Source organism: Dicentrarchus labrax, unplaced genomic scaffold (genome assembly GCF_905237075.1).
Source record: "Dicentrarchus labrax unplaced genomic scaffold, dlabrax2021, whole genome shotgun sequence".
Classification (NCBI taxonomy): Eukaryota; Metazoa; Chordata; class Actinopteri; family Moronidae; genus Dicentrarchus; species Dicentrarchus labrax.
The window spans coordinates 5,782,630-5,810,366 of record NW_026136715.1 but is presented as its reverse complement, the minus strand read 5'-3'; the positions used below and the strand labels follow the sequence as shown (position 1 = coordinate 5,810,366).

General features: G+C 39.9%; 1 protein-coding gene across 2 annotated transcripts; it reads right to left on the bottom strand.

Annotated features, from left to right (window-relative positions):
- On the bottom strand, positions 1–25,657 carry vwa5b1 (von Willebrand factor A domain containing 5B1). 2 transcript variants are annotated; one of them, XM_051425878.1, is made up of 22 exons: positions 25,310–25,657; positions 22,849–23,005; positions 22,487–22,648; positions 21,245–21,464; positions 20,887–21,041; positions 19,791–19,922; positions 18,356–18,480; positions 16,869–17,045; positions 15,241–15,351; positions 14,866–15,068; positions 13,474–13,588; positions 13,059–13,244; positions 12,584–12,785; positions 11,820–12,019; positions 9,786–10,029; positions 7,996–8,289; positions 7,537–7,674; positions 6,527–6,658; positions 5,794–5,865; positions 5,182–5,251; positions 3,714–3,837; positions 1–2,771 (listed from the first exon to the last, which is right to left on the bottom strand). In XM_051425878.1, exons 2-22 carry the CDS (start codon positions 22,985–22,987, stop codon positions 2,127–2,129), a joined length of 3,846 nt encoding a protein of 1,281 aa, XP_051281838.1. In that variant the 5' UTR covers positions 22,988–23,005; positions 25,310–25,657; the 3' UTR covers positions 1–2,126. The 2 variants fall into 2 exon arrangements, with proteins under 2 accessions (XP_051281838.1, XP_051281840.1); XM_051425880.1 differs by lacking the exons at positions 22,849–23,005; positions 25,310–25,657 and having other exon boundaries at positions 22,482–22,581.
- Positions 25,658–27,737: the final 2,080 nt, after the last annotated feature.

The following is a 27,737-nucleotide window of genomic DNA, read 5'->3' as shown; positions in this document are numbered from 1 at the left end:
TTGGGTTGTAGAGTTATTTTATTACATGCACCTGCAGAGAAGATCATAGCATCGACAGTTATAAAGATACTACAGAAGCTTTCAACAGCCTCAAACAGTCAACAATCATTTATAAAGGCACACACAGCAAGTTAAAAGTTACTGCACTATACAACTGACCCAGTACGTAAAAATACAACAATTACAGCTGCACTTACTACTGCAATTACAGCACAAAAATATTACTACATGACATCTATTGTATTTCTCATTTCAGAGAGTGAAATACTGCGCTACTGGCTCCAATGTGGCAATTCAGTCATTAAACATCATACCATAAACACCTGTGTTCATGCAGAATGATTTATGCAACTCAGCCTGAGTGAAAAAAATTAATAAATACCTGAGTAAAGCAACACTGAAATGGAATAAGAAAGTGGGAAATCATTACTGAAATATGCCTTTATAGGCCACACACAGATTCAAGAAAAAGAAACAGTCATCACCCACACTGAATAAACTGCAGCAAACAGATCTACATTTTCTGCTGACTTTAAATCTTGGTTAGGCACTTGCGGTAAATGAGCTGAGAGCATGAAAGAACTAGCAGGGTTCTTTTCTCTTTGATTCCCAGAGAAGGACTTTAAATTGCTGCCCATGTTCCTCAGGATTGGGTTGCACCAACTGTGAGTAAATCAATTTCTATGTTTGTGTATGGTCCTGTTTAAGTTCTCATTAATTAATAGTAACATGGCTGTAAATTGGTGGATATATTTCTTTCAATGCCCCCCAAACCCCTCAAAATCAAATCAGAATTTGATGCATTTAGTCCAGCAACATTTGGAAAGTCTAGAAATGTTGCATAATTAAGTCATCTTATCCCCATTCAAGTGAGCAGAGTCTGTCTGTTCAAAATTTTGTGCCGATCTATCAAATAGGCACAAAATTAAACTGATATTTCAGTCAGGACCAAAGTGGTGGAGCCATCCTCAAAAGTAACAGCTTTATATGGTCATATTAAACTGCCAATCCTTTAGTATGTAAATGTAGATATGACTTTATATATGCATACACGAAGAAATATTTGTGTATTAATACAATTTAGAAATGTATTTAGAGGGATAAACATCTGACTAGATTACTGATATTATTACTACCTATAACCCTAAACTTAGTCTTAAGAGTTACAGGGTGTAAGTATTAGTAACAACTGTAGTAATCTCTATGTATGGTGCAACCCATTACACCTTACTTACAACTAGGCTCATTTAGATTTTTTCAAACAGATGGTGCAACCGACTCCAGGTCTGTTACTCTCTCTGAATCAAAAACGAATGCATGAGCAAAACCTCTACTCTAGAACAGGTAGCTGATACTCAGATAAGTGAAAAAATATAAACTGCATGTATCAATAAATAATAAACAGTAAATAACATGCTAGTGGGATACACATTCATAGATTCCCACCAAAGCCACATATTTTTTTTAACCAAATCTTAACATGTATTTTGTATTTTCTTTTGCATATTTTTCTGTCTCTGCTATAATCAAACAGCAATAATGGCAAATATTACTAACACTGTAATGATAACAGGCATTAGAAAAGACAGGCAGTACTGCTAGCAAGTACCCAGATGTTGTCATGTAACATTTTTCCACAACACAATCAATTTAGGAAACGCTGTAAAGACATAAAAACAGTATGTGTCAACCAGTGGAATAGTTTTCTCTTACAAGTGTTTTGCAGCAGTGTCCCCATAACATCAATATGATGACAATAAAATCATTTCTCAGATGTTGATGGTCAGTGATCCAGCATGCTACTAATTTAACAATGACGTTCTTCTCCATGAAACTCAAATTTGTGACATAACTCAGATTAGATCCCTTGCTTACAGGGGTCTAGCTACAGTATATGGCACCAGCGAGGTAATAGCTTGCACATAGTGCCTCTGAAGAGCCTGTGATATGTTTGGAGGAACAGCACACAAACAAGAGAAATACACATTGTTCACAATTGAAACGGCCATATCAGACTCCAGAGGACATACTGCTGAACAGAGAATAGTACAGCCTCAGTTAGCATAGTATCATATGGAATTGAATACTTTTAGCGGTCTCTGTTTTCAGTCCTGGTCTAGCAGGCCTCAGACACTGTTAGGGTTGTAACAGAGCATGTTTAGTTGCAGGTTTTCATCCCAGTGTCTGAGGATGATGAAGAGCTGGTTGGCAGCAGCCTTAATGGAGGCTAAGTCGCGACCTTCTGGGATGTCCTGCGCACTCAACCACATGCTGGCCTTGGCGGCTACCATTTCCCACTCTATGAAATAACTGGCAGAGCTGTGCTCCAGCCAGGCGAGGGCCACAGCCGTGGCCCACACCATGCTCTCTGGGTCCAGCATCCTCTTTAGCGCCCCGCCGAGCGATGCTGTTTCTAAGCCCCCTGACCCAGAGCCCCGTCCACTGTCCACCTGGGAGTACGGGGAGAGCTGGGGCTCAGCAGTGGTGGTTGGACTTCCTAATGAAGAAGGACCAGCATCCACCATCCAAGTGCTCCTGGACAGATGAGAATGGCTGTCTGCAGGTTGCTGATATGTTTCTGGCTCGCACAGTGATCTGTGTCCGTCATCGCCACTCTCAGCACGGCGGCTGCTGGAGTGAGACAGGTGGCCCAGGCTGGTGCGGTGGCTGTTGAAGGGGGACGTCCACTTCAGCTTGTCCATGGGCACGTTAATGGCATCACACAGAGCCGCGTCCAGGGGAAATGCACCACTAGCCAACTGCAACAACACCTGTGCCAGAGGAAATATTGTTGAGTTTGATATAAAGTACAGCTTATGTTATTGATCCAAACTTTAATCAGTGGTGTAGTGGCACTTGTAGTTTTGTTATGCATGACAAACATTTAAATAAGAGGTGAGGGAGCACCTGATGAACTGATTTGAGTGCATGATGTTATTCTGCTCTGCACTGCATATTGTAACAAGAGTCTTCTATGATTCATTACCTCCTCCTCCAATCAGCAGTTGAGCGTGAGGTGCCTTGCAATAGGACACCTCTGTGGTCATTAAAGGAAAGGAAAATCTTTTTCGGAGAAACTATTCTGATCATTTTTTACAGATATATTCTTGCTACTAAATTTAAAAAGTGAGGAATAATAGGTGAACAAGGTGGTATGCACAGCATAATTAGAGTAATTACATTAGGTCTGGACACTGCTTAAGACCCAAAGTTAAGAATAAAATTAATAATGAAAGAAATACTGAATCTTGTGGTATTTATTGTTTAAAATGCAAGCAAAACATTATTTATATAATCACATGCTATGACGTGTAATTAGGGTTAGTTAATTTACTAACACAAAATTGTACTTTTCAAACTGAGTATATATACTGTATATGATTATATCGCAGGTATCTGCAACTGACCTCCTCTTTTTACCCATCCTCCCTATATTGTTTTCTTTCAGAGAGACAGGATGAATTTGCCCAGAAAGGGGTATAATATGCAAACAAAGATTTCATTTGAATATAGGATACGGCATGCTTACCTGCTGCACACCATATCCCTCCAGACTATTAAAAACAGCGTAGAACTGATATTGATAATGTGACACATTCGTCTCTTTTGACAAATCTACAGTCCAAATTGTGTTAAATCGTAAATTGTGCTAAATGTCAATCAAAAACCACGCAGGTTGACAGAACATTCACATGTATAGATTTGCTACCCACCAGAGGAATGTAGTCTTTGTTCTCGTTGTCACTCTCTCCAATTGAATCACCGGACTTGCTGTGAGATCGACACATGAATCCTTTAGCAGCTCGAGTCAGGAGACGAGTCCTACTGAGGGCCAGCCTTACAGAGGAGAGGGAGAAGCAGATGTAAATCCCAGTGTGCAGTATGCAAAGCACACACCACTATTTGATTTAATCTACTGCTTCTGTATAGGATAGGGAGAGCATTGCGTACTTTGTAGATTTCCCTAAAGCCAATCAATTATGGGCAATGAGGATTTTAAGCCATGCTAGCAGCGTGGTTCTAGGAATAACGTCAGTGAGTCACAGTCACTTAGTAACTGGTTCAGACCGAAATATCTCAACGACTTTTTAATGCATTTGCCTTATAAACAAACTACCTAACACCACAATAGACAATAGACACAATAGGAATTGAATTATGATATATTTCATTGTATATATAAATGCTGCTGGATGCAGGATTTTAGTTGTTATTTTAATGTTTAATATTATATATGATATGTATGTGCTGTACAATTCACCGGTCAGCTATAACATTATGGCCACCTGGGCAACCTGGTGGTCAGAATGTTCTTCAGCCCCATATGTAGCAAACTGGATCAGACCACACAGGTCAGCCTTCACTCTCCATGTGCATCAGTGAGCCTTGGCCGCCCATGACCCTGTCTCCGGATCACTGCTTTTCCTTCCTTGGAGCACTTTTGATAGGTACTGACCACCGCAGACCGGGAACACGCCACAAGAGCTGCAGTTTTGGAGATGCTCTGACCCAGTCGTCTAGACATCACAATTTGACTCTTGTTAAAGTCTCTCAAATCCTCACGCTAACCATTTTTCCACACATCAACTTTGAGGGCAAAATGTTCACTTGCTGTTTAATATATATAAGTCTTCTACTTGTTCACACTCTAACGCAGCAGTTGGCCAGCTGTGGTTTGAACTTCAATCTCCAGCTCTCTTTTTTCTCCCTTTACACAACTATTTCATGCAATTTTTGTCTACCGCTGAGTGCAACACCATAAATGCCTTCCAGGAGAAACTGTCTGAAAATGATGTGTACTATTATCGTCATACATTATGGCATCTTGCCCCTTTCATTGAAGGCTGGCTTTTCACTCAGCCTTCGCCTCCTAAGTACAGCCTCACAAAGCAGCCAGCATGGCTATAGACTCTTAGTCTTGTTTTTAAAAGGAGAACAAATTGTCATTACATTATTAAATTGTCCCAACTGATTATGGAATAGTCCTGTAGTGTCTTGATACAATAACCTCGAGACAGCAGGCAAAATCAGCTGACAGAATGGATAAAGATGAAGATGTTAGAAAGATGATCTGCCTCGTAAGACAGCAGTTAAAAATAATTACACGTCCCTATGTTTGCTCATGCTGTAGTGCCACAGTTACAGGACATTTATGTAGCCAGCCTGACTCCACACACCCACCTGGCAGAAAAAAGGCTCTCCACCGACTTCTGTGATTGGTCAGAGGTCACAGACGGGCTCCTTTGGGAGACTTGGAGACAGAGAGGCAGAAACAAAGGCAGAGTCACACGAGGCAAACAGAGAGAGAAAGAAGCTGTGGCATTTTCTGTCACTTTTCTATTTAGTTCTCAACGTGGGTCTCACATAAGAAAAAGGGTAAAACACACCCACTGAGATGTAACAGTGACAGCACAGGGCACATATTCCCGCAGCTGTCTCTCCTCCGCAGGTGAAACACTTCCTGTGTGTGTGTGTGTGTGTGTGTGTGTGTGTGTGTGTGTGTGTGTGTGTGTGTGTGTGTGTGTGTTTTGTGCCTTCAGTGGGGGCTCATTGTGTTTTTGAAAAGGTCCAGACAGCATTTGTCAATACAAGCCACAAAATTGTGTCCACTTCTGTCTTCACTTACGAGAAGAGGAACTAAAATGTCAATAATCTCATGTTTCACATTTGGAACAATACAATGGTGTTGCCCAGAAAATGACAAGAGACTATCAGACAGTTTATGTCAAAGGTCTTTGTGAGGGGAAAATGGATGAGATACAGCAAATTCACTGACCGGCTGATGTTACTTACCCTCCGTAAAGTTACATCTCTCCCAGCCAGAGGAGGAGGGGGTGCTGCATGGAGAGACGCCATCCTCTCCATCTAAGACAATAATCAAAAACATTTTTAAAAAATAACTGTCAGCTCTCCTTTGTTTTGTTTTGGGTTTTTTACATTTTTTTTTCTCAAACCCTAAGTAGACATTGTTTTATAAAAGACAGCATTACCAGGCAACACTGATGCAACTCATCTCCATCTGTTCCCACTGGGCACCTCTTTTTTTAACTGGTAGTGCCGAGCAGATGCTCAAGCAGTGTGCTAGTCTTAGCTCCTGCTGTTGCTATGCCACCACTGCAAACCAATATAAAATGTTGTGCCCTTTTACTGAAGTTGAAGTATTTTTAATGTAAAGCAGCTTGTGGCTTTCTGAGTGCTCAATATTTCACACAGTAGCTCCTGGTGCTGGAGATACAAGACTGCAACCTTTTCATTTCAAATAAAAACAGAGAGTTGAATAAATATAAATAAACATAAATCTTGAAAAATCTCATATTACTTTCTCCCCAAAGAATGATATTCCCTATACTGTATACTCACAACTTTCATTCTCAATAAAAGATGCCTTCAGTCTTTCTCTGTAGCCCATATCTTATTTCTTTCTGCTGTATTTCTTGTATGGTCAGCGATCGAGAAATTAAAGCTCCTTCTGCTGTGTAATGAGTAGGGATTGAAATGTGAGCTAAATATATCAAATGCAGCCTACTGTTGGGCGGGATGTCTTCAGCTTCCTCAGACATGCCGCCAGACTGAGAGCGACCCAGTCCGATGGAGTACCCTCTGTTCTTCCTGCTCCCTGAACGAGACCTGGAATGTGAGCCCCTCTTCAGACCTTCAGCTGGAAACAAAATTTTATTGTTTTTTTTTTTTTAAAATGGGCATGCAATTTTCTAGCTGGCTTGTAACTGTACGGATCCAGGCTTGTTTTAGACTGATTCAAAATCAGTTTTGTCTCAGTACTTGGACACAGGTGAGTGTTGCAGAGCTGAAAACTATAAGATCACACAAGAGTGACTGTGCCAATTATTTTCCAGCACATAGCCCCCTTATTTTAACTTACACAAAGGGCTGCAGTTAATGTTTATTTTCATTGTTGATTAATGTGATTTTCTCAGTTAATTAATAGTTTGGACTCATGAAATGTCCCCCCCAAAAAAAGGGAAAATGCTATTTGACAACACTATCAGATGCCTTGTTTGGTCCAACGAACACTCCAAAACAAAACATAATTTCATTTAAAATTATATAAAACAGTAAAGCAGCAAATCTTCACATTTAATAAACTTGAGCCAGATGATATTTTCCATTTAATCAATGAAATATTTAATTATTAAAATTATTGCAAAGGCTAGCTGTTTCCCCCTGTTATAGTCCTTATGCTAAGCTAAGCTACTGTAACTGTCTGTTGGCTGTAGTTTTAGATTGAATGAACAGATATGAGAGTGGTATCAATCTTCTCTTCTAAGAAGGCCAATAAGCGTATTTTCCAAAATGTAAGTTATTTCTTTAACGAGAGAATAATTTTAGCGATACAATAGCACATATAAGGTAACATTATAGATAACTCTCTCTCTGGCTCATAGCTACTGAACTACAGACAAAAGGACTAAAAAAAGGTGGTTCCAGATTATGTTTGAGAACAATCTTCTGTTCAAACATGTGGAGAGGACTGAACAATGGCTGGCATAAGGGCTTCTTTAAATCCATATGACTTACTGGGGTTTATATATTCAATACATGTTGGCAAATATTCATTAGTGTCCAGGTCTATGGGGACGAATGCTGTGTATTTGCTCAGTATATTGCAGGCCTTGCTGGTGTGAATAGCGTATAGCTGGTACTTCCTCCCAGAGCCTGTGAATTATAATAAGCAAAAAAAAAGATTACGTAACAGGGTTGCATAATATCACATTTTACGTTATTACACAATATTTAATAACATTATTTCAAACGTACATGAGTCATACGTGAATCATGCATTGTATACACATGAAATGCAACTTAAAGGAACAGCCAGCAGCTGTGACATGCAGTAAGCTGCTCAGAGATATAACAGCTGGATGTCAAACTGAAATTGTTTTGTCTTTACAGGCTTAAAACCCTCAAAATGTACTCAGCATCCCCAAATCGTCCTATAAACACTTATATACTTATATATAAACCCATAGAGCTCACCGCTTTCAATCTCACACTCCTTAAGCGCCATGTGCTCAAAGTCGTGTATGATGGAGCGTCCAGCCATATGGTGGAAGGTCTCATTCCACAGCTCCTCGTGAACCTTTTCCTCTCGTTCCCGGCCGTTCAGGAAGGGCTCGATATCGAAGACGACCTCCCACTTTGCTGGTTTCCCACACAGCAGTCCGGACACCACGGCCTTGCAGTCACCTTTTTGCTGGTTGGCTGTACTAAGATCTGATGTTTGGGTCTCCTGTGGGGTTTCTGCTTGACATAACTGGTGTCCGTAACCATCTGAAATATCACAAGAGCACGGTTTGATTCCCGAATGTGCATTTTCATTTGTTACTCAGCTTGTATTAAAATCCAAATGCTTGTCACAGATGTTGACAGGATTTGTGTTCAATTAATCCCTCACCTATGTTTCCAAAGCTCTCTGTGTTCAGCCTGCTTGAATGGACCTCCAATAATTGTTTTCTAAAGTGCCGCCTTATGTGTTCCTTATTCATCTCCTGATTAATTTTCTGTTTCGTTCCCAAATTTAGAAAAACATTTCCTGTCCTCCTTGAGAGTCAGCTCTGTGCTCAATCATCTGCCAGACTAAAGGATGGATGCCATTTATTTTTTATTTAAGATACTTCACATTCGTCACATCAGACTGAATAAATCCACTGTGGTTTGAATTCAAGGGCTCTTCATTTTATTGCTTCAATTACTCTATAGTTACGACCAAAGCCGATTTGGTTTGAACTTTGGGATTAGGACTGTATGTTCTAAACTGCTCATTGTGTTTAATTGATGATAATTGATACCCCTTAGTTTAGCATAAAGACTGGAAACAAAGAGAAACAGCTGGTATGGCTGTGTCACACTAGCACCTCTTAAGCTCACTAAATAACACATCATATCTTGCTTGTTTAACTCAAAAAAGTTACGGGGCCTTATGTGTCAGACTATCTCCTGACCGGGATGTCAGTGGCTTTGTGGAGTCTCAGCTGGTCGTCTTACAACCTCACAGTGATGGTAAGATCGATACCACTCTATATCTATCCAATCCATATAAAGCTGGAGCCAGAAGAAGCTAAGCTTAGCATAAAAACTGGAAGCAGAGGCCAACAGCTAACCGACTAGGTCAAAACCTAGAATACAGTACGGCTGGACCGTGTATGGTCGATATACTCCTGGGGACATAAATGAGGACTGTTTGACATTTTCATATTGAAAGAGCAATGGCAAATTGGGAAACACACAGACTTTCACATTTATAGGGCTGGCCTGGCTTTGCTGCAGTCCGAACAGCACTTTAAAAGCTCATTAATTAACATGTTATATCTAATTTGTTCCATCTATACCAACTCCAGGAGGTCACTTATCCTAGCCAAGAAATAGGCCCATGTATAACTGCCTGTAAAGCTACAATTTATCATTTTTCATGTCAGTTTTTGTACAGATTAAACAAATAGGAGATGGTGGTAAATTGATTGTCTTTCTGTTTGGAGAAAGCCAGGCCAGCTGTTTCACCCTGTTTGCACTCTTAATACTAAGCTGACCGTCTTCCGGATGTAGTCTCATTTTTACGGACATAGGAGAGAGTGATATCAATCAAACATACCTACTACCAACCTGAATTGTAGAAAAATGTAAATATATTTAATAAATTCTATATTCTGTTCTATTATATTGAGATCCTCCTAAATGTTACACACTGGGCCTTTAAAGGGACAATCATAATGTCTGTGTAATTTCAGGAAAAGACAATTACTACAGAATGCTTGTGTTTGTGATCTCACCAATATCTCCAACGCTGCCAACAGATGGGCTGTCTGTGGACGATCTGGACCCCTCTTCCCCAGTGGTGTTGCGAGCTACAGGCGGCACGCTGATGCCGCTGAGCTGAGGGTTGTCCTGAGGCTGGGGATGGAAAAGCTCTGAGTCGACTTCCTGCTGCAGAAGCAGCTCCTTCTGAGGGAGTGGCCTGTGACAGCTGGCAGGGCGCCCGCTGGAAGATGTGGCACACAGGCTTGCCAGCTGTGGCTGAAAACAAAATAAAGGTGTTTTCAATTCAAAATACCCAGGTGCAACCAGCCTTTTAATAAGTTATGGAACCTCATCTACTAATTGTATTTCTGGGCATTTGAGTGTGAGTTCACTCAAGCTCGTATTTCATGGTGCTTTCAAGTGATGAGTGAAGTACAGACTCTTGATTATGTGTTTAACAGGAATCTCATGTAAAGAAAGTACAAACACGTTTGTTGTTTGATGAAACTCTATTGCAAATATTGTTGCAACTAGCTAATTGATTAGAGATTAATGTGGTGATTTTTATCACTTAATCCTGTATTTGACTGATTATAAAATATCAGCTTTCTCATTTTGTCCAAAGCAGACCAAATCCCAAAGATATTCAGTTTATTACAACAACATTTTGTTAATACTTATTATACTTATATGACAGCATGCATTTAAAGTGTAATTATTTAGGTTGTGCGAGGTATCAATGGACAAGAGGTTAGAGATTAAGGGGGTAACTAACAACTTTGTGTTCAATTACTTTTGTACTGAACTTTTTGAAATTGCTGTGTAGGTAGTAGAGGGTACAGTAACGTTATTACAGAGTAACATGTCGGGAAGAATTGAAAAAAAATGATAATGCAATTAGTTGTATCATTTATTTAAAAAGTATGTACATTATACTGGCTGCTGGGTGACAACACATTAGGCCAAGCTTTGGAGGAAGGGTGAACCTCTGTAACTATAACAATTAAATATTATGTATGTGCTTTCAAAGGATCAAATCCTAGGAAAGAGTGTTGTACCTCTGGCTCACAATGTAGGCTGACAATTAAAACTGATGTTAGAGAAGAACCTAAAACAGCTTTTGTGTCCCATCATATCAATATCAGCTGAGGTAATGACTGTTATTGTTGTAAGACAAAGCACTGAAAATGTGGGAGTAAGCTTCCTTATTATAAGCAGCCCTCTTTTTTACTGTATGTATAGTGTAGTAATTTGTAGGTCATAAAAGTGTTGCTGGAATTTGGTTAAAAATGACGTGAATTGATTATCAAAATAGTAGAATTAATTGTCTGTTGATCGACTAATTCATTCCAGCGCTAACTGCTAAAATTAATTGGATTTCTGCAGTAGGATAAAATTATTCAAACGAATGTAACAAGGATTGTTTATACTGTCTTGAGTTTTAATCTTCTTGCCCCTCTTGCACAGATTCAATTAATATCTTTATTGAACTTCTTTCATTTATGTGGCAATACACAAACAAGTTATTGTATTTACTTACAATTATTAGATATAGATTAATCATGGCATCTGTGCAACAGAGAGAAGAAAACAATGTCTTCACAGCCTGGTGAATAATGTTTAGTCATACTAACGTGCTCCCTGAGGAATATTCAAAACTAATTACCAGTCATATATTTTGCCCCTCATTACTAAAGAGAGCACATTAGTCTGTTCTTGATTATACTCCAGTCCAGACAAGGGTCAGATGGCTGTTTAATTTGTCAACACAGTCTGAATACAAATATATATTTTTTATCCACATAATGACAATCTAAGATTCACCTGCCTTAATTATCATAACAGACTGTGGGTTATTTAATTTGCATATGTGTACTTAAACCTACAGGTGGATTAGTATTATTAAAGAAAGCTCAGTTTGGAAGCACTTATTTGAGGTCTGTAAGCTACAACAAAATTCTAACCTCAATCAGAAATCCCTGTTGACCCATTTTACAAACAAAACCAGAGCAGGTAATTTTAAAAGCAATCATGTGAATGTTGCTCTGCACAGCGTGGGACCACACCTGGTAGTCGTTCCTCCATTGTGCCTCATGCTCGGGGCTCATCTGGCCTATCAGCTCCTGGACTTTGGCTCTCCTCAGTGGATTCTTTGCCACCACAGAGCTGGGATCACTGGGAGTGTAGACCCTCTTTGCAGGGTTGTAGTCTATTATCTGGTTGGTACTGTATGCACGCCTTCTTGGTGATGTCTTACAATCCAACCCTGATGTTTTGTTCAAAAATAGAAATAGTCAACCCCTAATTTTTCAAAATACAGACACATATAAGTAATTGTTAGTTTGAGCAACTCTATCAGTGATTGTTAACTCAAGATTGTTATACAATAATGATTCCAAAGATGCCCACTTCCCCACAGCTTTTCTATAATTTATTTTACAGCCACTGTGGCAGCTGGAGTGGCCAGGCAATTTTAGAGTATTGCAATATATCTGCAACATGCTAATACTGGCCCATATAACGGCCTGGCCAGTTTATTGGCCTAGCGCTAGTATATACATTGTGTGAGCTTGCAATTAACTACATTAGCTGGCTACATTAGAGGGCCATCAGTAGTCCAGCCACTCCACTAGTCCTACAAATAGCCACTAATTACAAGAAACCTTTTGACACCATTCTCTGAGCTACTGTAAGCTTAAACTGCATTTGAATCCTACCTTCATCCAAGCAAAGAAATACTTAGAGGCTAAATATGGGCCTTATATCTAGATATCATGTAGGCAGATTGGAATTTTACTCATTTAGGATACTGTGTACCGTATTTTCTTACCCATGGCATCTTGCTCTGTGGTGGCAGGGCTGCTGTCTGTCATGGAGTCCTGGTAGGAGTCATACAGAGGACCAGAGAGTGCTTCCCTGTAGGATCCATGGCTGTCGGCGCTTGTCTTCACCGGGTCCTCTTCTTGAGAGTGGTAAAACACAGAGCTGGCTGACTCAATAGAGCGCATCATGCTGTATCGCCTCCTCTTATCCTGTTGAGATTTTGAATAGGTCACACATCCAAAATAAGTGCTTCAACAAAGAGCCATTCACAAGGTGTGATTAAAAAGCTTCTTCATAGTTAGCCTTAGCCCTTTTATCTCCATAGGAACACATTTCAGAGGTAAAGGATAAGAGATTTAAATGAAACAATTTATCTAACTGAACATCTGAAAAACAAAAACAAACACATGGTGTAATTTGAAGACAGAAAGTCATCCTGCATGCAGTCATTTGTCTCCCTTCAGCAGATGTCTTGCACTTACAGATTTGGGGTTGGAGTGATAGCGGGTGGTGTCACAAACCACACTGTAGCCAATCAGACTGTCCCCTGGAAACAGGAAGGTGTTGCCAACAGGGGACAGCAGCACTTCTTTGGTCTCAGGAAAGAGCCATTCGATTGAAATGTCACTGAGAACTGGAGACATGGTTTTCTTCAAGGATTTGATCATCTGTGGGGTAAAAAAAATAGGCAAAATAAACTCAAAGAGACTTTTAGATACAAAACACAGCTTTGCCCTGACCGGTAGATAAAGCGAATGGCGTCTCTGAGATATGATTTCCTAATTAGTATCAGTGGTAGACACTCAGTGCTAAGAAACCACCACATAATGGCTCTCCAGTGACCCTCAGAATAGCTGGCTGTCGTTAGGATTGATACACAAAGCTGGAAATAAGTACCTTGGGCTGCAGCCTCTCGCCGTCGGCCAGGAACTCTGCTGTTCCTTTGGAAACTGTCGCCAGTCCCTGCACCAGCCTCCTGCAAGCATTCTGTCCTATGCCGAACGTATAACATCTGCACAAACACATTAAACACGGCAGCTCCATGGACTGGTCGAGAGATATATGCGCATGGTAACAGGTGTCTTCTCAGGATGTGCACACATTTGGCAGGGATCTAAGGAGATGCTCTGGAGATACATAAACTATAAACAATCTAATTTGTCAAACATAGAATTGGAATAAAAAAGAGCCGAACAGGAAATGATCTGAGACATGCCTGCTGCTTCTCAGAACTATCCAGGGAGGTTGGCTGCTGCTTAACTTTACCATTTTCTTCCATTTTTCACTGAGGGATGAGTTGGCTAATTTAATTGTACCAGCTACGTCCCTTTGCATTTTTAATGAGATCAGAGAGTGCAGATTAAAACGGAAATGTCACCTTCAACGTAGTTAAAAACCTAACATGGATTTTCGGAGCAGAGATTCAACGTTGTTTGGTCTTGTCTCTGACTGGCTGCGCTGATTTGTAAACACAGTGTGATAATGACCCAGGAAGTGTCGATGAATTGGCCAAGCTCTGTGTACCTAATGCAATCATCTGGGGAGATTCATCCATTAAAAGGGGGAAGACAAAAGTCAATTATTTCCAGAGTGACTCAGGAGAGGGATTCACAGTGTGAGACTTAGATGCAAGCTGCAAAATGAAATGATTTCCCTGTGTACTGCTGATCTATTGTGCCACCGGCATTCACTCTCAGTTGACAGTTGGTGTTTTCAGCCTTCAGGGAGCATTTTTATTTCCTTTCTCCAGATGCAGCCTTAAAACAGCTTTCTTTTAATCTAAAACCAAGGCTGCACAAATCTGACAGATTCTTTGTGGTGATATATATCATGTTTGACACTGACACAACATTCAATGCATTCATGTTCCCGGATCTCATTTTGGGAGGATTATAGCTCCATAACTAGGTGTTCCAGTTAAGCCTCTGACAATCCCTGGATGTGATTTTATGTTATCCGTGACTTGAGATTTTGATATTTCCATAATGGGCATAAACAAAAGATGAGGTTATTATTATTTGCTTTGACACAACATATAGTACTTCTCTGCCAATGCTCTTAAAAACAAGCAGCTAACACATGTTCATGTCAGTGTGAATGGTATTTATAATGTCTACAGGTATGAATCAAATTTTAAATTTTGTACATTTTGTAATGTGTTAAGAGGCCAGCTTGAAATATTCAAATATTCCTATTAGACAAGGACAATACCATTAACAACATATTGATCTTTTTCCCTTATTCTAGCATTCAGAGCAGAGCCCAGAGTGCATTGACAGTAAGACTTGCCTGATGTAGCGTGCATGGCTGCGGACCAGCTCGATAACTTTGCCTGTGTTGCTGACAGCCCCGTCGGTGAGCAGGAATAGAAGACGGGGGTGTCCGCTGAACATCGGCTGCCTTAGGATCCAATTGAGCGGTTCCAGGATGTTGGTCCCCCCCATGTCGGCTCTCATCTTTCTAACATACTCACAAGCCAGGGCCAGGGCTTCCTGAGATGTGGAGATGAGGAGGATAAAAGATAAAGTGCTGTTTCTTGAGTTACAGTGTCTATACTGTGTAGTTAACACAATGTTACACTCACATTGCACAGAAAATGTACACTGCATCTCTATCAAATTAGATAATAAATAATGCAGTAAATGCAGTAGACAACTGCTTTACCTCCTCATAGTTCTGGCTGGTTGTGAAGAGTGATTTGAACGTAGAGCCGAAGCCTATGATGTTAAAAAGGCAGCCTGGGACAAGGCTCTTGAGAATCACCACTATGGCATCCTGAGAGAGAGACCGAGAGCAGTTTAAGATCATGTCCAGAAAATAAAAAAGACAAAGACTGTGAAAATAAAAAGGCCAAACTCTTCTGCTCATTAGGTACTTAATGTCCTGTGGACTCATTTGATCGTTTCCACTGTACTACAACTACGTCTTCTGATGTCTGGCTGAATGGAAGCACGGTGATCTACACAGCTGAACAGCCGATTTTCTCAAGGAGAGGAGTGAGTGGCATCACGCAGTGTCATTTCATTCATCACTGCCTCTTCAACAGCAGGGCAGGGACATGTAGAGGATGTTAGAAGGGGCAGGGGCCCAAATTCATAAAAGGCGATTTTCGCAAATGAATAAATATATGGAATGACTACTTGCCTTTATTAGACAGGACAGCTCAACATAGACAGGAAAGGCTGATTAAAGGGGAACAGGTTGGACTCGAACCCGTGGCCGCTGCAGCAAGGCCTTGGTACGTGGGCTTCCAGGGCCCCCTCAAATGTATGTTTTTTCTAAAACAAACCCATGACTGCAGGCGATTCAAACGTTGACATCCTCGCAGAAGCTCAGCTTAATACTGCTGATAAAAGTGCACTTCCTCTGGCTGCATGGCTGCCTCTCTCTTCCCACCTCTCCATACAAGGCGTAATTGCTTCAGTAATAAAGGGGCAATAAGATGATGCTGATATTGTATGGCTAAGACGCTGCTACTATGTGCCTAACGTCTGCCTCATAATTTGTCACACTGGTTGTGTTCTTTCACCATAGAAAGGCACAGGGCACGCACAGCGCCCGACACGGTGGCAATAAACCAGGAGGGAGGGTAGAGAGTATCACCCTGTTCAGGCCATTAAAAAATTAAAAAAATCTATATGTAATGTTCCAGTTTTTAGAGATACTTTTAAAGATAGGTGGGCAGGTACTGCAGGATTTCTTAAAAGAAGTGGTAAATAAAATCATTGCATCACTGTTCTAGCCTCAAGCCCAGACTCTGATGTATCACACACATCCAATAAAAGCCTGAGTCTGAGTCACAAGTGAACATCACATCTCAGGGCAGGGTCAGTGTACAAGCAGCCAAATAACGTACATTTAAAAAAAAAACCGGCTCTGTAGGTATTGAAGAAACGTCAGTTAAGTCTGATAAGACCTTAAACACTTGCTGACGACACCCTAGCAACTGGGGGACATTTGGTGAATAGTGAATGATTTGTCTGATCAATATCCTTGCGTACATGCCCTTCACACAGTTGGCTAACCACATCTGTAATTTCCAAAGGCTGCAGAATCCGTATGGCTGTGAGCCTAGAAAGCAATTAAACAGCCTCCAAATGATGAATTGTGTTCATTGTGTGTTTTGATGCACTGGCTGTCCATTTAATCTCTTGTATATTTTGATGAGTTCGGTGTCGACTACAACATGTTTCAACAAATTCAGTGTAATCTGCAAACACCATCTTTAAACTGGTCATGATGTGTGATATATAAACAAGAAATATAACACCACACTGACAGTAAAAAAATACCTTCACACGGTTGATGTTAACCCCACTCATGCTGCCGCTGCGGTCAATGAGGAAGATAAACTCTCCGTGAACCTTCCTCAGGTCTGAGCTGATAGACTTGAGATCGGGGCAGAAGTTCAACATGACCACAGGGTTGTGGAGGATGTCTTTATGGAGTCGCCTGTGAATGATATCTACCTGTAAAAAAGCAGAAGAATCAAAAACAAAAAGCCTGAATCTTGAGGGACTTGGCACCATGACATAACTGGACTTTTTGTGTATTTCTACAGGCTTTAATTTATCACTTAAAGGAGGCGAAGAAAGGGAGACAAGCGATCAGGTCAATAGATAGAGCACATCAATTATTGTAGATGTGCAGGAAATTCCAGGCAGAATGTGGCAAGCCTTTGGAGTGTTACCATAGAAACCCTTTTTTATGGCTAAGTGCTCTCCTTCTCCTGTTTCGGTCTGCTGGTCACTTAACAACCTCATCATGGCAGGGATGAGAAAGGACACATGCATTACTCTCAAAAGTGAATTAACAAAAATAATAATGCTGAACTGGTCTAAACATTAAACCTACAAAGGGAAAAAGCAGTACGATAAGTAGTCAAAACTAAAATAAAAAAATATATATAAATATAAATGCATAATTTAAATGCACAACTGGCCTCAGCTAAAACTAAACTAGATTTACTTAATTATTTTTCTCTAGCTGTTATCTGTAATTGAGAAAATATAAGAAAATATAAATAAACGCTAACTAGCATAAGAGACTAGCTTTTGATTAGTAGATTTCCTGTAGCATGTTTTTTTTATGTAAAGTATAAATTATAGAGGACAGACAGACACCTTGCAAAATCCCTCTGAAGTGTGGACTGTAAATGATCACTATTTTCATTAACAAAATGGGCAAGAAAGCATAAATAACACATTTTGTTTGTAGATACAAGATAATCAGAGAAGGCAGAGTAATGAATGATTTGTAAAATAATGATAATGAATAAAACCTTTAGTCCAGTGAGCCAACATGCAAAATAGCAAGCAGCACCCTGACCCTGGTTGACCTCAATGGATCGGAACCTGGATAAGTATCATTGATAACTATGTTTACCCTACTATTTCATGTTAAAATGGCTGCTGTGAAAAAAAGACACCTGCAAAAGTTGACACAACGGAATTCAATGAAAGTGCAAAAATATTACCTCTGTGTAGCTCATAATGTTTTAGTGTTTGTTGAGACATGTGTCACACAGGAGCTGATCCAACCCTACATTGATTTTAAAACCATAGCGTGTGGTATCATAGTACTGGATCGCGTTATATTACATTATAGTATTACATAATATTGTTAGATATAACAAAATAATGTGACATAATCGTGGCAGTCCGTGTTACAGGGAATTGTATTGCACTACAGTGTATTCTTCACCACGCTCACCCTCAAAGTGATATTGGTATGATAGTGTTGCCATCAGTTCAGGTGCTGATGTCAATGTCACACTCACTTTCTTCCCATTGCTTGGGTCCTTCTTGGTGGCCTTGATGAAATCGCTCCTGCCGTGAAGATATTCATCGTACTCCTCCTGCGTCATGTCTCCGTTCTCGATGAGCACATGCGGTAGATGAGGCTCTAAAGTGACACCGTTGGTCAGGACATAGATGGAAATATTACAGACAGATTCTAAAGCAGATGGACAATGCCTGAAATTGACACCAAGTGGCAGCACGAGGTAGGAGGAGTGTGGTAAACTGCAGTGCACAATTATCCCCCATATTGATGTGAAAATCAAGAGATGATTGCAAATAAAGATGCTGTACCACAGCTGGGTCTCGAGACAACAAAATTAGCTCTGAGGGTTGAGTGAATCCTGGGAATTTGGACTATTATCTCTCTACAGTGTAGGGTATCTGCAGGCCTTGAAAAGCTCATAAAAAGTCCTTAGAATAAAAGGCTTAAATTGTATTGCAATTGTCTAGCCTGCAGTCGGCAGTAACATTAGTTATAAAACATTTTCAGTACTATTGTTCCAGACCTCTGACCTTGTGTCAAATCTATATGTGGATCTTTTAATTGGTTAATCTATTCATGCATTAATTTCTTGCAGCTTATTTAGACAAAAATGTGTTATGAATGTCAATAAATCTATGCACTTGGTGAAAAACTCTAGTACTTATTATTCCTACAGGTTTTCTTTGATGTGTTTCATGCTTTGAAGACTTGACTATGAAATATGTATTAAATTGCATTTCATGTGATATTACAAAAGTCTAAAATTGTACTTGCAGAAAGCCTGAAGTAATTTATATGACACACCGCCTGTGTTTCTGGCCATTAATTAACCAAGCTGATAATGAAAATAGACAGCTGATGTTTTTTGTTTGGTTTTGTTTGTTATAAAACGCATGCATGCCTGTACTGCTGTTTAGTATCCTCCATCTCTCAGCTTGAGCTGAGCATCCATGTTGTGATTGAAACTGCTGCACCAGTCTGAGCTGAATTAAATTGCCCAGCAGTGGCAGCAGGTCTGTTTGTGAACAAAACCTTCATAAGAAGCCTATTGGATCAGCAAGGCCGTGGCTCATTCCTGCCTCTGGGAGACAACTGGCCCACACATACTATAGGTCAAGACGGCAGTGAGAGAGAGACGAGAGCACAGGGGATTAAAAGAAAGACCTGACACTGCACACCCACACAATAGAGTCAGACTCCGCCGGCATGTCATACATTAACAACAGGAGGACCTTTTTTGCTCCTGATGAAGCACTCACACACACACACAATGTGAGGCAATGAATCACCTCCCAACTGATCTGATTATAAGCTCAACACAAAAAGATCAGTAAAAGCAGACAGAGGTGAAATAAACAATTTCAAAATATTGCACGAAAGACTAATTGGAGGGGCTGTGCTGTGAGTGAGTCTTGAACCCTTAAACCTACCACTGGGGTAGATGAGGATTTGGACAGGACAGTCGTAGGTGTACTTGTCAGCCAGAGTGATGACGACACTGGTGGCAGAGCGGGCCAGAGGGTCTGCATCGGCTCGGATAGCATGAGACGGGCTCTCTACACCTACACAGAGCAAAAAAAACCACAGCAGATCAAATAACCAGTGGATCCATCGACAGTAATAAAAGTAATAACAAAGCAGCAGGTCCCACTGGAATGATGCACTCTTATAAGAGCTCACGTTTCCAAGAGATTTAAGAAAGCCAAGATCTATATATATATATTGTTTGTGTGTGTGTGTGTGTGTGTGTGTGTGTGTGTGTGTAGGTGTGTTTGTGTATGTGTATGGGGTGTGTATGTGTGTGTCTTCAGGTGCTGCAGCAGTTTAAGCAAACACTGAGAATAAACAACGAGCCATTATCAAGTCCAACATGAGAATTTCCATGATGCTCAAATCACAAAGTTGTCCAGTTTAAAGGAACAGTACACCGTTTTGGAAAAATACATTTATTAAATTAAAATTAGTTTAATTAGTTTGCTGAAAAGATCAATACCACTCTCTGTAGGAAGAATATGAAGCTACATAGCTTAGCATAAAGACTGGAAACAGATGGGAACAGTTCGGCTCTGTTCGAAGGTCGTTTTTACACGTGCATTTTTGTACAAATTAAACAAATTCGATATAAAGTGTTACTTCAGAATGATATTAATCTTTTCATCTAACTCATGAAAGCAAATTTCCCAAAATGTCGGATCATTCCAGCAATGTGTGACATTGTAAAACACACACACATACACACAACTGCAGACACACACAAAAGAGCAATGCTTTTTTTTCTCCTTTCCTGCACTTCACTGCAATCCTTCACCTCTTATTGCAGTCGTTGGAGCTTTCAAGTAGCCCTGAAATTCAATGCTTGATTACAGGATATTTCAACGGATCAGGCCTGTTATACCATGATACACACTGGAAAAATCTGGTATTTCAAGAAATGCTCATGGGTGTAATTCTACAGACGACAAGTGGAGTTGCCCCAAGAAAATATATATCCATCAAAAATATTACTAGGATTGGTTATTCTCTGACCTGCGAGTAGATAGGGAGCCCGTATCTCCAGCTGGAAGTTAAACTCGTAGTCCATTGAGTTTATGGCCTCCTCCTCAAGCAGTGAAGCCAACCACAGCTGAGCAGAGTTGGGAGTTTGATCGTGAGGACTTGAGGCACAAACATGCCTGTCTCGCCTAAATGTAGCAAAAAGCATAACTACATTAAAATGGAGTCATCTTGAATGCACATATAAGATATTAGTAGTGTCAGTTTTTATCCATACAAACATATATTTGGGACCTAAAAATAAATTTTTACACTGCCAAATCCTACTTTAAAATACACCAATTTTGGACACAACATGGTTGGTTTTCATAAATGTATGTTTGTTTCTTACATTCTGGAGAAGTTTGGGGATAATCCCTGCTCCTCGTTGATGGTCCTCTGTACCCGAGGCGTACACACCGGTGGGGATGAGACCCTGATGCCTCCGCTGGGCAGGGTGAAGAGCTCAGACGAGGTACTAACCAGAATGTGGACGGTCTCCATGGGAGGGATGATCCCAAGGTTAACCACTAACACTGTCCTCTCCATATCCTCATCCATCACTATGTGTCCTGTAACACCAGAGTAGATTAGTAAACCAAATGTATTTGCCACAATGTATATGTCCAATAGTTATCAATGAATTTCTTCTTTATTTTTGTCCTTGATTCTTCTCTTTAATCTCTAAAATAGCTGTCACTCTTGCTCCTCTAACTAGGAGCTCAGCTGTGGTTTTAGAAAGACCTTGGGTTTGCATTTTTAATGCGGTCTTTCAAACGATTGTCCTCATTAGTTAGTTCATACTACACAAGGTATTTCTACTTCTTTCTTTAAACGTACAAGGAATACAAGGACTTTTTAACTGCTCATGAAAAATTCTCAGTTTTAGTCTCAGATGAAACAAGGTGGTAGAAGCACTACCGCTTTTGTCCACAGGGGCCGCCAGAATCAACACATAAAAAAAGTTCCTTGTAGCTGCTTTAAGTGAAGTAGCACACTATAATGTTAATATTATGTTATTATTATATCACACTCCTCTGTATCTACCTACTGTAAACCTAACCCATTATTATGTCTATAAATACTGTAACAGCAGAGAGAGCGATATCCAGATTGTGCCCCTTTAAACCTGCATCAAATAATTTAGGCCACTTGGAGGCAGCACAACAAGATGTAACCATTGACATCTGACATTTAACGCCTTTTAAGTTAATATGACTGATACTAACAAACAGTAGCCTACACATTGGCAGACACCACGCCATTTGACGTTGTTTTTCAGGCACCCTGACAAATGTGAGTCCAATAAGCGTGCTAATTTTAGTACTCTTTAGGTCTCCACCAACTCCTGAGCAAGATCTTGCTCTTTGGCTGCTAAACTGCTGGAAACAGGGTTGATAATAGCAGCGAGAGTGAACCTAAGCAGTGAAGCTGCAGGACGCCAAATCAAAACAAGCTAAATGAGCTGAAAGACGCTAAAATGCTCTATAGTTGAAGGGGGGACTGCAGAGTGACCCCCTTTCACATTTGACAGAGTAACTTGATCCATTGTTAATATAACAATATTGATTACAGCATGCGGTTTTCACCTTACCGCTGCTACTCTGGAGGGCTCCATTAGATGTGTTGCAGCAATCCAGATAACAGTCGTCAATTTTGGCCTTGTCTTTGATTTGCAGTGTTATAATCTGACTGGATATCATTGACTCGAACCCCACAACAATAGAGTTTTCTTCCAGTGGATAAATGAAGATCCCTAACAGGCAAGTAGGAGAGAGGGAAAAAATAAAATAAGGGCACGAACCAGAGGCAGCAAAACAAGCAATTACACACATTCAGTCGATAATAGTGAATTTTAAAACAGCGTGTTTCAGAGCATAAAGCGGGATTATAGTTGAAAAGTAGCTGGTGTAACAGAAGTAAACAAATTAGTCTCCTGTAGTGTACACAACTCACCCTCAATTGCATGATCCTCAATATTTTCATAGGTCATAGAGGCTGTCATTGCCAGAGTATAACCCCTGACACAGGAAGTGATGTCTGACACACTGAGGGGCAGAGCGCTCCGGTTCTCCTTGTTAATGAGTCCAGGCATGGTGCTGGTTTTAGGATTCTGGTGTGTCGACGCATGTCAAAAAAAAGATAATTACACACTTGTGTCAGAAAAAAAAGCTGTGTTTAATATTAAATAACATATAAACATGTGAATACATTGTGTAAAATACATCTATATAATGAAAGAATTGAATTTTTCTGTGATAATAACACTCATAAGTCTTCTTTATCGTCGCAGAGTTGTGTGTCTTTGTCTGTCTCTGAATCTTCACTTCGATGTTGTGTAATAATCCAAGCTCCTAACCGCACCGAGCTAGTTAGCCAGCTAGGTACGCAGCATGTGCAGCCTTGTTAAACTACATAATTAAAATGAGATATTATTTTTGCTTTTTTTTTTTACGGCAGCCTAGTTAGCTGATTCAGGATTACTTTGGCTTTTTTTGTTGCTCCTGCTAACAGGTGCTAACTGGCTAAATCTGGTAGCAGTTGTTGAGCTTGCTTAAGAGGCAGGAGATCAACACCACTGTCACGGAAAGTTATATTATATTATTAAATAAAAAGTGACATAAAAATGTCCCCACCATAAAACTAGAAGAACACACTAATTTTTACATAATTCATTAATATGATTATTCTATAATTGCATATGAATTTATCTAATATTGAAGACTTTAATTGCAATCGAGCACAAAAGCAGAAAACCTTTCTTTTTTCATCCTTTTCAGCACTTAAATGTTACACAGCAATAACATTATAAACACAGCAGGTTCTCAACAGGCTCCAAAACTAGATGTAAACAGCTATAGACGTCAGTTCAGTGGAGCAGGTTTTATTTATTGCAACCTCAATAATCTTCAGTGATATGATGTACAAAAACTAAGGAGCCTTGGGATAGGTGCCGCAGGTATTTGAGATAAAGGTCACAGCAATAAAACAAACTGAGGGTGGCATCATCATTACAACACACCAACAATGTAACAGGAGAGAAGGGGAAAAAAACAGTATCCAGTGCCATGTGAGGTGAAAAACAGAAACGATACATAAAGATTAATGCTCTTGGAGGAATGCAGCGCCACTAATTATGTAAGTTATACAATAAAATTATCTGTTGCTTCGGGGCTGTGTTTCACTGATAATGTCGTCTCCTCCACCAGCAATCTTGCTTATGGGCTGTCAAGGGTCTGTGTCTGCTGCACGACCAGAGCCCCAGCGCAGGCTTGATGGGAAGTGTTATGACGAAAGCAATTTCCATAGAGACAGCTCTGCTCGCTTGCCTGCAGACTGACCAGTAACATCTCTCAAGTGTGCCTTTATTTTTGATACTATGACTGATTGCAATTAAAAAACGCCAGGCGATCTCTCTCCTTCACACAACCCACCAAAATCATATTACCACATAGAAAATCCAAACAGGGTTCAACTGGTTTCCACGGACGCACAACTTCCACACACTCCCTTGGCAACAGAAGTCCTTCAGAATCAATAACAAATTCGATCAGTCTTTTTAATAGCCTAGTCAAACTGGGGTTTTAGGCACCATGTGGTTATTTATGGCGAAGGAAAGGTCATACAGATGTAATTACAGACTATTTAGTTGTCTGTCTCAACAGTGCCATCGTGTGTCGAGTCAGCCGCAGATTGAGAAAGCAAATAGGAATATGTCCCTTTATCCCTCTATGGAGACAATCTCCTTGTACAGGTGAATAAAAGAAAAGACTTAATAAAAACAATAAAAACTTGTAATCCTAAAGCTTGCAATATAAGAAAGACACTGAACATCAAAACATAATCACAAATTAATACGAATAAATTAAATTAAACATCTACCTTATACAGGTGAAGGTGATATTAATTCAAATTCTAAATAAGATAACAAGGTGCTTTCATACATGACGTTTTTTTTTTTTCTTCCCCAAGGAATCCTTTTCTTTACAGTCTTTCACTTTATAGTAATTAGTGTTAAAAGTGGCAGTCCCAGGATGCTTCTCTCCTGGTTGGCTCAGTCACATGAGTCACCCTGTTTCCCTCCGGAGGGATTTTTTTGCTAAAAGACCACCAAACCGTCAAACTCTCAACATTTCCTATCAGCATTGCCACACTCCTCTGCGCTCATTAGTGTCAAAACGGAGAGCAGATGCTGTGGTAACCACCTGTTGAGACGCACTGTCTGGATATCTGTTGCAGTGTAAATCAAGATGCATCACTGGTAGTTTTTAATCATCCGACTGGTCAACCTTTTCTTCATTTCAAACAAATGACAGGGATGTTTAATTTATGCATCATCAAGAAGAGACACACACACACACACAGGCGGCATTAAAATGCATCTGATATGATCACATCATCAGTCTCATTATCTTACCTTTCATTTGTGTCAGCTGGGTATGCAGCGAGGATCTCTCTCTGTCAGAAGTCCACTTATGATGAAAGATATCCTCCCCCTCTCCGACCTCTCTCAGCTCCCCTTTTTTTTGTTCTCTCTCTGTGGCGTAGAGGGAATAGGAGTGCTGCCACAGGTGGCAGAAGCTACAGATGCAGCGGCCACATCGTTAGTTAGACGTTCAATGCAAAGAAAAGGGAAGGCAGGCAGGAGCTGCTGCAGCAGTTCAATCAAGCACAGCAACATGTGGTTGCAAAATTTTTTCATTTATTCTCCTCCCCCTCTTCCTCCTCCTCCTTCTCCTTGTCCTGCTCCTCCCTGTGGATGCTGGAGTTGGAGGGCTTTGAGAAAGAGAGAGAGAGGTGCTGAGACAGAGGGTCCAGTCCTTCTAGTAACCCCCCCCCCTTTCTCATCAGATGCACATTCAGAGCATCAGCACCACCCACTCACTCCAGCCCTCCCTGACACCGATGACAACAGGAACCATTCAGGTATCCTTTTTTTATTAGCTAGGCATCAGAGTAAAATACATATACTGCAACACCAGGAGAGTGGGGGGGAGGCTTGAAAGAACAGATGGGTGAGGGAGTACTACATGTCCCCCTTCGTATCACCTATAATCTCTCTCTCCTTCCTCCCTCCGGTGGGATTGGAAAGCTCTTAATGTCTTAAATCCAATGTGGGTGTTTGGCTGTCTCTATGTTTTGTGATCACTCGGTTTGATCCATCTGTTTTCTTGCGAGGTTACCATGACAATTAATGTGTGTTTATAAAGTCTTTTTGGTTAGTTGCGAAAATGTAGATAGTGTCTGTGTGTGTGTGTGTGTGTGTGTGTGTGTGTGTGTGTGTGTGTGTGTGTGTGTGTGTGTTGGTGGGTTGGCTGAAACTCAACATCCGCCTCCAAATTGAATCAACCTGCAGCCAATAAAACTCTGTAGGCCCCCCACCTCCCTCCTTCCCTCCTTCCCCCTCACTGTCTATCTGTTTCTCAGCCTCTCAGACACGGCCACACACCAGCACACACACACACACACACACACACACACACAAACACACACTTACAACAATCAAATTGTAGGAAGGTTAATGGCAAATTCCACTTAAATGGTTAAGTGACTGCAGGGCTGCAACTTTCATTATTTATTTTATTTTGCTCGATAAAAGGGTCAAAAGAATTGCCCGGAAAAAAATCATAAAGCTTGTGCAAGGTGATGTTATCGAATTGCTCATTTTCTCTGACAAATAGTTCGAGACCCAAACAAATTCAGTTTGTGATCACATAAGACAAAGAAAACATCAAAGAAAGAAAAAGTATTTTTTTCCTTAAATTACTTTTGAAGTTTTTAAATATAAAAATAGTTCTCTTCCTATGTGAAGCACTGATCTGCTGTGTAAAATGTGCTGCATGTCTTATGTGTACATTGAATATTTTTATGGATGGATATTTTTCAGTATTTTTTTACATTTTAAAGACCCGACAATTAATTGATTAATCAAAACAATAATAGCTGCAGCCCTAGTTCAACATCTAACATCTAACATCTAAATCTAAGTGGGGAATGCCTTTAACCCTCTTAGTACTGTATATAGAAAATAATAATCAATTAATCAAAAATAATTAAGCAGACTAATTGATAATGAAAATTATAATTAGTTGCAGCCCTACTGCAAAAAAAGCTTTTCTAATAAATATAATAATACATTTTATTCATAAAGTACTTTTCTGATCTGACAGTATTGTTTACAAATAAACAATAAACATGAACTTGACCTTGACAAAATACTACAACTCATTCAGATTAATACATATCAAGATTAAAACTGTGATTCTAGGAACCCAAATAAAAAAACACTACATATGACATCAATAGAGTAAGATTCATTATCATTATTTATCACATTATTTCAAATACTAAACACATTTAAAACAGAATAATGCTCTTTTATAAAAACTCCACCATGTGAAATGTTAGTGCAAGTTGTTTTTTAAAGCATTTTCATGAAGATGAGATCAGTCTATTTGCCTGAATTGGTAAAATACCTTGTCATGTAGCAGGTCTGTATAGATATTGTGTAATGGGTGTGTCAGCAGGTTCACTCTGCACATAGGGTGGGAATACTACGATGCCTTCACGTGTTCCTCATAAGCCTCGTACATACAATAATACCGTGCATTCAAGTGCTTCTAAAAACAGATATTTTGTTTCACAGTTGCATAAAAAAAATCATAAAGCAACTATAAACATATTGTACAGATAACATCATACAAATAGAGACACACAGAAACGCAATAGCAACTTTTAAATAGTTATAAGAGGGTTGAATCCGCTGTTTATCAGGATTTCCTTCAACTTTTCCTTCAACCTTAAGCTCAATACATCAGAATATTGAGATACACTGTCAAACAACT